Source organism: Crocodylus porosus, unplaced genomic scaffold (assembly GCF_001723895.1).
Source record: "Crocodylus porosus isolate Cpor-Errol unplaced genomic scaffold, CroPor_comp1, whole genome shotgun sequence".
Taxonomy (NCBI): domain Eukaryota; kingdom Metazoa; phylum Chordata; order Crocodylia; family Crocodylidae; genus Crocodylus; species Crocodylus porosus.
The window spans coordinates 25,959,590-25,969,584 of NW_017728951.1; the positions used below are offsets into that span (position 1 = coordinate 25,959,590).

The window sequence follows — 9,995 nt, forward strand, 5'->3', positions numbered from 1 at the left end:
CACGGAGCTGCGCCCCAGCCCGCAAAGCAAGCGCGGTGCCCGGCTCGTGCTCGCCCGGACCTGCGCCACTGCCTTGTGCCGGCCGGAGCGGGGCCGCGGCGGTGTCGCCACGGCCTCCGCCCCACACGCAGCGGCTGCTTCTGGGGTGCAGCCGGGCCCGCAGCAGTTCCCGCGAAGGTGTAGGCCCGGCGCCCCCAGGAAGGGCGCGGGCTGGGGCCAAGGCTGCGGGGCGGAGCTGCAGCAGCCGCGGCTTGCGGGGCACAGAGACGAGCGCCGGGCCCAGGTCGCCCCGCGCTGGCGGGACGGCACCGGCTGCTGCAGGGGAGCACGGGCAACTGTGCCCGGGGCAGGGGCAGAGCCGGGACCACCCGCGCCCTGGACTCTGCAGCCTCACAAAGCTCCGAGCACCGCTTCGCCGGGAACACCGCCACCCCGGTGCAGGCGGGGACTCCCCATGCGCTGCTGGCACTAGGGGGCTTAAGACACACAGAGAAGCAGTTCCAAACCCACCCAGCAGGGGGCAGCACCACCCACAGCGGCCACCGACCCCCCCTTCACTGCACTGAGCCCGGGGGGGGGGGGCTGCAGCCACTCTGGGGGGCCCCCACACCCCAGCTCAGCACCCCAGTGTCCTACATGTGCATGTGCGCACCCATGCATAGATTGTGTATGTGCACAGATGTGCGTGTGCATGTGCATGGGTGTGCACATGCTCATACATGCACATGCACTTGTGCATTTGCTCCGATGTGTGTGCTTGTGTGCAGCTCGTGCATGTGTGCACATCTGTAGGTGTGCAGTTGTGCATGTGCAGACATGTGCGTGCATGTGTCCAAGGGTGAAGCAGCTGCAGCCCACACCAGTCAGCATGTCACAGGGAGAAGTGCCCCGCGCCGTGGGGGCGGGGGTCCGTGCTCCCCCGGCCCCCGCCAGGCACCTGGAGGCCCAGGGAGGGGCACCAAGGAGCTGCCTGGAAGAGCAGGGCTCAGGGGCGCCAGCCACTTGCAACGGGCAGACAGCTTCTCCCCAGCACAGGCTGCAAACCCGGCAGGGGTCTTGCTGCCACATTCCCAGCCCCCTTCGCCTAAATCAGGGCTGGGCTGGACCAGAGCCCAGGGGACAGGTCCCGAACCACAGCAACAGGGACAGCGGAGCCCAGCCCAGCTGTCCCCTGGGCATCCCACCCCCAGGACACTGCCCATGTGTCCTGCTAGCACCAGCCTGGCCCTGCCCCCTTGGCAGCAGTGGACACCCCCAGACCCATGGCCCAGTACAGCCGGGCTGGGGGTCTCTGCCCGATTTACCAGGGCTCTCCAGCCCACGACCCTATGGGAGTGGGCTCCAGTGCACCCGGTAGGGCATGCGTGACCGCGGGGGAGTCCTGGAGGACCGGTTACAGGGTGGGAGCAGGGCCAGGGGCCTGGATCAAACCGGTGAGGGCAGCTGACGAGCCTGCCGGCTCTGCCTCCTGCCCCACAAAGATGCCCAGGGCCACGGGAAATTCTCCTGCCATCCATGGGCACGTCCTCCTTGTGCACGAAGAGGGCCGGGGGCAGGCCTTGTGGCTCGGGGTGGGGGCAGCCTCCATCACCGGACTGGAGGCAGGCCCCCCTGCTCTGATGCACGTGGGTACACACCAAGCTCACAGCGTCCTGTTTATTCCCCCTCGGGGGGCGTGGGTACAGCCGCGGACAGTGCGCGGATCAGTGATGTGGCGCAGCCCCCTCCCCCGGGCCGGCCCAGCCGGGGGCAGCCGCGGGGTGGCAGGACCGTGTCAGCCTGGCAGGCTCAGACGCCCGCTCCAGGGCCCTGCCAGGAGCATGGCAAGGGGCAGAGGCTCTCCTGGGCTCTCCCAGCCCCAGGCAGGCTCTGGGGGCCGCATGGTGCCCCCTCCACCCCAGCTGGCAGCGGAGAAGGGGCAGAGGGGTGCAGCGCTGCTCTGGTGTGGAAACGGCCTGGGGCCATAGGGTGGCCGCGACCCGGGGTGCGGGGGGCAGTCAGGCACTTCCCAGCAGTGTCCAGGAAGTGGGGGGAAGGAGCTGGGATGGGGGTCTGGAACTGGGGCAGCCTCCCCTGGCCTGCGCCCCTGGCGTGTGCATCCGCCCATCTCTCCTCGGGCACAGCGTCCTGAACCAAGCGCACGCGTGGGGGTGCGGGCAGCCCCGGCGGCTCCGGCTCAGGAGATGGTGGAGAACTCCTTGAGCAGCAGCTCCTGGCTCAGCGTGTTGAATGCCAGGTTCTTCCGCACGTTGATGCTGATGGACCGGACCTGCCGGGACACAAGAGCCAGGTCATGCCCACGTCCCCCTCCACCCCGGAGCTGCGGGTGCATCTGGGCTCCAGGCACCCGCAGCCTCTGCCTTCGGGACCCGCTGCCCGTCTCCAGCCCGGCTCGAGGGAACGGAGACCCGGGGCTGTGCAGGCTGGTGTCCCGGGACAGCCGGGGGGTGCCGGGTGGCTCACCAGCTCCTTGAAGAAGGTGGCCTCCTTGTGCTGCTCGGAGTAGCGCTCGTGCTGGTCCAGCCCGTCCTGCAGCTTGAGCGTCAGTGTGTCGTAGTTGGAGCGCACGACTTCCAGCACCTGCCCGGGCGGCACAGAGCAGCGGTGAGTGCAGGGGCCAGCACGCGTGGGAGCTGAGAGCCGGCCCCAGGCTCAGGATATTCACCCCCGCCATCCTCTTGCACCACCGACTCATGCAACAGTCAGGCCAGCTGGCATCACGGGTCCCTGCCCCACAACCCCCCAGCTCCAACCTCCCCATGCTCAGCCCTGCTGCTCCTGCCACCCCGGGCAGCTTGTGCTTGCTGGCCACGAGCATGCAGGAGCACGGGGCTGGCAAAGGGCTGCCTTGCTGCCGCAGTGGGATGCTATTAGCATGGCCCCAGTCCCGGGGGAGACAGGCAAGAGGCAAGAATCCCCCTGGGAACGGCTGGACTCGTGGCCCCGGCCAGGCCAGGCCGAGCACGGGCTTCAAACAGGGCGACTGGTGTGGAGGTTTCAGTCGTAATAATGCCGAACTCTACTTAAGCTGCAGCAGGGCAAAGGCGTGCAGGAGCAGCAGGCTTCGCCGCTCACTGGGTGACCCAATACCAGGCGCAAGGAGCCCGAGCGCAGATCAAAGAGACCATCGGCCGCACAGCCTCATCGCTCTTCCTTTACTGCACACGAGGCTCTCCGGGGTGAACCCGCTGCAGGCTGCTCCGCTTCCCCCCAGGGTGGAGGGGAGCTGCCATCGCAGGCTAGGAGCTGGGTCCTTCTCTGCCTCTGCCCAGTGGGTCCAGAGGGCCTGGGGAGGCCTCGGCGGCTCTTAAACCCCCTTGGGTGTTGGTAGCTAAACATGCCGGGCCCAGCTTCCCCAGCCGCACCATATGGGAGAGCTGCACTCTGCAGAAGGGGACCTCAAGGTCTCTTCCAGGTGGGGAGAGACATACACCTTACAGACTAACTCCCCTGCTTGCACCACGGCTTCCTCCGTGGTGGAGAAGTCAGCGTAAGGGTACCGGGGAACTGGGAGCATCGTTTGCCGCCCACGTTAACCCCCGACCTGCTGCTCATTCAATGCCTGCTTTGCGGAGGCCCCTGAGCAGCACCGGGGTCTCGCGCTGGGAGTGTGTGCGCGTGTGAACGCATTAACGAGCTGCCGGCTCTCGTCGGCTGGCAGCATCCCGAGGCCGGGTTGCTTTGGCGCTGGTCTGTGCAGCAAGCGCTGTGTGCAGAGAGCTGCCGGGAGCCAGCCCACAGCACCTGTCCCTGCAAGGTGAGGCGGCTGGAGCCTCGCGTGGGAAGGGACACAGCTGCGGAGCTGGACGGGGTAGACAAGTGGGCACCGGCTCCCTGCAGGACACCGGTGGGGTCAGGGCCCTTCTCGGCCACCCCAGCGCTGGCTTCAGGGCAACTGCTCTCAGGCAACAAACTGACATGAACGGGAAGTGGGGGCTCAAGAAACCATCTGAAGACCGGACGATGTCCAGCCTGGCTCAAGCAGGGACGTGGCAGCAGCACCATACATGGCAGGGCACCAGGGCAAGCCGCAGCCTGATGATAAACGGCCCCTGCCGAGATCCCCGGGACCCGAAGCACGGGAGAAGTCAGCTGCCGGGATAAGGGAGCTGAGCCGGCACAAGGTCCCTGCTTGGCCGGGCCTGGCCTGGCCCCGTATTGCAGCAGCCGGCTCGGAGGAGCATCTACCAGAGACCCCGGAGGGGGCCCAGGCTGCAGCGACACCAAGGCCACTCATCCATGATGGATCACCTACCCGGGACCGTCACGGGGCGGAGGAGCAGGGAGGCGGTTTCTAGCAGCCGGCTCGGAAGGAATCGCAGAGTCCCAGAGCCACGGGGCAGGCAGGGAGCTGCGGGGTCACGTCCAGCCCCATCCAAGCCAGCCCAGACAAACCCCATGTCTGACCTTGGAGCCACACGACACAGGCACCCCAACACAGCCCCAGGCATCGCCCCCACCCCTGCCCCCGGGATACAGGGGGGCCGTGGCCGCCAACGGCCTGCTGCTGCTGGAAGCCCAGGTCAGGCCATGCCCCCGCTGCAGAGAAAGGCAAAGCCTCCCAGAGAAACCAGTCTGAGCAGGGGGAAATCCCTTCCTGCCCCCATACAGCATGGGGCTGAGCCTGGGCGCGGGGGCAAGACCCTCCAGCCAGGACCCTGCGGGGTCGGTGCAGCCCCGTCTCCAGCTCGCGCTGCAGCAGCACCAGCTCCTCTCAGGGAGGCTTCAAACCCCAGCGACACATGGAGCGGAAACAGGGGCGTGAGGGCAACCAGCGCAGCCCAGAAGCCGGGAGCACCCCCCAGCAGAGCACGGGCATCGCTGCACCTAGACCACCCCCCAGTGCCCGTCCACCCTCCAGTGATGGAGAGTCCCCCCTTCTCCCGGGACGGAGAGCACCAAGGAACGCAGCCAAAGTCCCGGCAATGGGGGAAGGGGCAGAGCCCAGAGGCACAGAGCACGGCCCCGCAGCTCTCACCGCAGCACGGAGGCAGCTCACAGCGGTGCCAGACTCGGGAGCCGCCGACCCAGAACTGAGCTGCTTAATTAGCCCCAGCTGGAGCCAGCGAGCGGGGACCCAGCACCTGCCTGCGAGCAGGAGATGAGCAAGGCGCCTGGGCGGCAGAGGTGACGGCTGGTGCGGGTTTCCTGACGGCATCGAGGGAGCAAGGCCAGGGAACGTCCCAAGGCGGGGCCTGGGGCAGGGACGTGGGATGGCCGCAGGGGTAGCACCGTGGAGACGCTGGGTCCCGGGGAGACCTTGGCTGCTAAAGGTCCTGAGGGCTGGACGGCGGCCAGGCGGCTCTGACAGCAGCCGGGAGAGAGGGATCACCGCCGCGAGACGTGGATCTCACCCACGCGGCCCAAGGGGCCAGGCTGTCGGAGGCGTCCCTGGCCTCGGGCAGCGAGGAGAGCGCTCCCCTTGACGGAGGGCACGTGGCGGTGGTGGCGAGCTCCCAGCTGCAGAACCGGAGCGAGGTCCGGGAGCAACCACGCCGTCCTCCCACGCAGCATCTCCAGGTCCTGGCTCACAGGAGACGCCCCTCCCGGGGCCTGCGGTGATGGGCCTGGCGCCGGGGGCAGCGTCTCGGCTCAGCTGCCCCAGCCCTGGGCGAGCGAATGGGCCGCGATGGACAGGCCTGCCCTGCTAGGAGGGCACGCGCCGAGCCCATCCTGGGGTTTTGCCTGCGGCTGGAAGGGAAAGGCAGCACCGAGGCGCTACGGGTGGGAGGGAGCCCGATGCCCTGGTTTGGGCTGGCGATGCCCTGACGGCACAACGCCGCATCGACATGGCAATCGCTGAGCTGCGCGCATCTGAACACATGCAACTCTCTCTCCCCTCGGGGTGAGTCGCACAGTGTCTTCCCAAGCTCCGGGCCAGGGAGGCTTCAGGGCCCCGTCAAGCAGATCACGCACCAAGAGACACTTGGAGGTGGCCCAGAAACCCAGCTGGAGAGGAAGGGGAGGAAAAGCTCCTTTACCTTGCGACAAAGCTGGGAGCACAAGACAGCGCTGGGGGGCCAGGCTGAGCCCCGTATGCCCCGGCTACCATCCTCAGGGCTGATGCCGGAGGGGAAGCCCCGGCCCGCCGGGCCTTGCTGCACTGCTCTCCTTGACCGGTCCCGGGCAGACGTGAGGATGGACCAAGGAGGGATTACTGCTGAGGGAGCAGATGAAATGGCTCTGCTGGCAACGCGCCTGGTGCTCCGGGAGCTGGGGAAGGTGACTCCTCTCTGGCACTGCTTCCAGGTGGCAGGGACCACCAGCCAGCTCCGTGCTCGGAGGCCACAGGGATGTCAGCGCATGCAGGGTGATGATCTCTAACAGGCCGATGGGCAGCGATGCTCACCCCGGAGCCCCCTGGGCCAAGCTGGCAGCGATCCCAGCCACTTGCAGCTACTGAAGAGGGTGACAGGGGAGCGATAAAGCCCTCATGGCCCCGTCCTCCACTTGCTGGGAACAGGCGGCTGCGTTTCCTTGGTGCCCTGCAAACCCCTCTGGCACGAAGGCTGATGCCCATCAGAGCTGTCCAGTGCGAGGGAAGGCAACGTGCATAGCCATCGCTGAAGGGGCAGGTGCCACATCTCCCAGGGGCCTCTTTTGCATATGTCTGTGTATCCAGGCAGGAAACCTCCCCCTTCCAAGGAAGCCTAGGCATCAGAGAGCAATTAGGGGCAGTGCCCACACAGCTCCTCCTTGCCACTGGCTTGCCAACAGGGGTATTTTTCCGGCTCGGTCGTGCTATGGTCCTGGGTCCCAGCGCAGGTGCTGGGTCTCTGCTTCCTGCCTGGCTGAGCGGGGAGATGACAGGCCGACGCTGCTTGCTGAAAGGACTCCCAGGCTTCAGCTCAGGGATTACAACTCAGCTGCTTTTCTCTGGATCTTAAGGCCCCTCGTTTGCAGTGCATCAACTGCTAGCGCTTTGCATGCCTATTTTGGTCTTAACGGGGTTCTTTCTTTTTAATGGCACTGCACCTCGGGAAACAAGGAGCACATCGTTAACCCTGTCAGGGAGCTCCCAGCAGCTCAGCTACTCCCATGACAGACCGCTCAGCTGCATCTGCGTCCCTCAGGCCTCTCCGACCCGGGCGTCAGAGCCTGCAGCGGGATGGGATGCAGCTGGCAGAAGGATTAGGGTCAACGCTTGTCCCTCGAAGAGAGAAACAACTGGCCGCGCTGAAGAGGACGGGTCCAGCTGGGAGTATGCCGCAGCCACCCGTTGTCAGACTGAGCCCCCGAGAGTGTTCCAGCCACCTGCTACAGATGGAGATAACCCAGACCTCGCCGACGCCAGCAGAGCTGCACACAGGCTGGCATCGAGGGCTCGCATGGGGACCGCGGCTGCGTGAGCTGCAATACACAGCTAGGAAGCAATGCACTGAGCACGTAAGACCCTGACACCACTTCCCAATGTCTGTTTCTTCACCCAGAGCTCGGGGTCCGGCTGCTCTTCCCCATCCCCTTCAGCAGACGCGTTCCAGCACACTACACACACGTGCACCAAGTCCTTGCTGTGTTTCAAGCCCAGGCATCATAAGAAGAGAAGAGCTGCCATTTCCTGCATCAGACCCGGGTCCGTCTTGCCCAGTCTCTGGTGTCACACGGCGGCTGGAAGGGAGCGTGACTGGGTCTGAGCAGGGCTTTTCCCCCTGCTCCTCTCGCCCTTGCAGTCTTTAAGGTCCAGGCAGGTCTGGTGCAGAGGCCATGCCCACACTCCCTGCTCAATAGCGACCGATGCACGTGTCTGATCCCTTGATGCATCAGGCTGAAATTGCACCCAGATTCACAATGAGATTGGACAAATCCTGGGAGGCACTCTCCTCCACCGACGGCATTCAGGCCCCCACACTTTGCAAGCCCTGTCCCGCAGGCTGCCAGCCCCCTTGGGCCAGGCCGGAGGCTTGCGTGCAGGGGTGTGAGCTGGGCAGCTGGCTGCAGACTACAGGCCCCTGGCACCAAGCTCGGGCAGCGAGCAGTGGAGGGGCAGGGAGCGAAGCAGCTGCTGTATCTGCTCCATTCCCTGGCCACGATACTGAGATGCTAATGATGCTGAAAGAGCACTGCGGCGGGTTGTCGAGCTGCCACGCACTTAGAGACCCCAGTGAGATCTCCTGCAATGCCCGGCCCTGCCGGCGAACTGTCTGGCACCGCTGAGACCCACGTGGCTGGCGCTGAGACATGCCCCCCACGAGGTCCAGTGCACGGGGTGGGCAAGGCTAGCCTCACAGACCCACCTGCCGCGGGTGGCACTGTGGACACAAAAGGCCAAGACGAGCTCATTTGGACGCTGCAGCCGATGTCTCACAAGGCTGGGAATACAAAGCTCCAGCACCGCTGGGCCCAGCCACAGCTGCCACAGGAGCCACGGGGACCGAGTCGATCCTCGCGGCTGAAGTCTCTGGGAAGCCCCGTGCATGCCCAAGGCTGCGCTGCAGCTGCGGTGGGAACCAGCCTGGAAACCGATGCTCTGCCCCTTCTGTCCTCACCCTGTGCTCTGGGCACTGCTGGCATCACCCCCAGTCTCCCGGGAGCTACGGGCAGCTCCTCAAGGGTTGGGGAGGGAAGGGGTGCCCCAGCAAGGCACCTGATCTGCCCTTTGGGTACTGCACACAGGGCTCCAGCATGGCAGAAGCTACCATGTCCTCTAACCCCCACCTGCAAACCGCGGGTCCCTGGAAACCAGCTGGGTGCCAGCCACCCTTAGGGAGGGGCTGGCAGAGGCATTTCCCACCTCCTGCAGCAACGTGTCGCCAACATGAGCACGTGGGTCGTGCGAGAGCCGGGAGGGGTTGGTAGGAGGCCGCCAAGCATCAGAGCACACAGACGGCTGGGGCCGTGTGTGCCTCTCTGGGCCTTTGCACATGCATCAAGGGACCCAAGCGTGGCCACAGGAAGGGAACTGGCCCGGGGTCACCATGGCTCTGCTGCTAGCTCCCTCCCCGCCGGCTGGACACATCAGCCCTCCCTGCTCCTCTCCTCCCAGCCCAGCAGCCCATTGCCCGCGGGGAGCCCTGCTCACTCCACTCCAGCTCCGTCTCAGCAGCCAGACGTCAAGCAAGCGCTTCAAGTCCCTGCCCGGGCAGACCGACGCTCTGGCTGGGCTCCCTGTGGGCCCCATGCTGTCTGCTGCTGCAGCATTTCTGCCCTGCCCTGGAGAAGCTGCACAGCTCCTGGCCTCCCCGCCCCAAAATCAGAGCCCCAGCCCGACGTGCCGGCGCTGGAGAGGCGCTCGCTTGCACTGCGGCATGGAGTGGGGCATAAATCTTGCTGAACCTCTGTGGCATCTTAAAGATCTCAACTGGTAAGACTCACGAGCCAAGGGGCAAGGGATGGCATGGCCCGGCTGCCACAAGCCCACCTCTGTGGATGCCTCTGGGAGACCTTGCCATGGCCAAGGGACAGGGATCCTGCCAGGGCCCTCCCGAAATCGTTAGGATCTGCAACTGTGCAGCGGCTGCTGCTGGCTCATTAACAGTCTGTCGGCACTTCAGGCGGCCCCGCACCCGCCAACAAATCCCCCAGGCACAGCCCAACAAGAGTGCAAAAGCTTGGAAAGGAAAGAGGAGAAAGCACTTAGCCACCAAGCGCAAAAGGCTCTGGGAACAGCCATTAGCAATTAATGAGGCTGTAAAATCTTGATGGAGATCTGGAGGGAAGGAGCCCGAGCAGGTACGAGAGAACCTGAGAAATCCTAGAGCCACGGGGTTGGCAGGGAGCTGGGGGTTAACATCCAGTCCAAAGGCCGGATCAGCGCCGTCCAAACCAGCCCGGACAAACCCTGTGTCCAACTTCGGAGCCACACGACAGTCACCCCAACACAGCCGCAGGCTTTGCTCGTACCCAGCCCCGGGATACAGGGGGGCCGTGGCCGCCAACGTCCTGCTACTGTCGGGGGGTCAGGGACGCTGCAGAGAGCCCAGGCCCAGGCCCAGGCCATGCCCCCGCTGCAGAGGAAGGGAAAACCCCCCAGTCCAAACCAGTCTGAGCAGGGGGGA

The 9,995-nt window shown here is 65.6% G+C and overlaps 1 protein-coding gene across 2 annotated transcripts in view; it reads right to left on the reverse strand.

The window, feature by feature from the left end:
• Positions 1-1,638: 1,638 nt before the first annotated feature.
• Positions 1,639-9,995, reverse strand: part of CUNH10orf76 (chromosome unknown C10orf76 homolog) — an 81,045-nt gene continuing 72,688 nt past the window's right edge. For both annotated transcript variants that reach the window (XM_019555567.1, XM_019555568.1), the window contains exons 24-25: positions 2,464-2,580; positions 1,639-2,269 (exon numbers count right to left, since the gene is read on the reverse strand). In XM_019555567.1, coding sequence (XP_019411112.1) covers positions 2,177-2,269; positions 2,464-2,580 — 210 coding nt within the window. In that variant the 3' untranslated portion in view covers positions 1,639-2,176. The remainder of the gene's footprint in view (positions 2,270-2,463; positions 2,581-9,995) is intronic.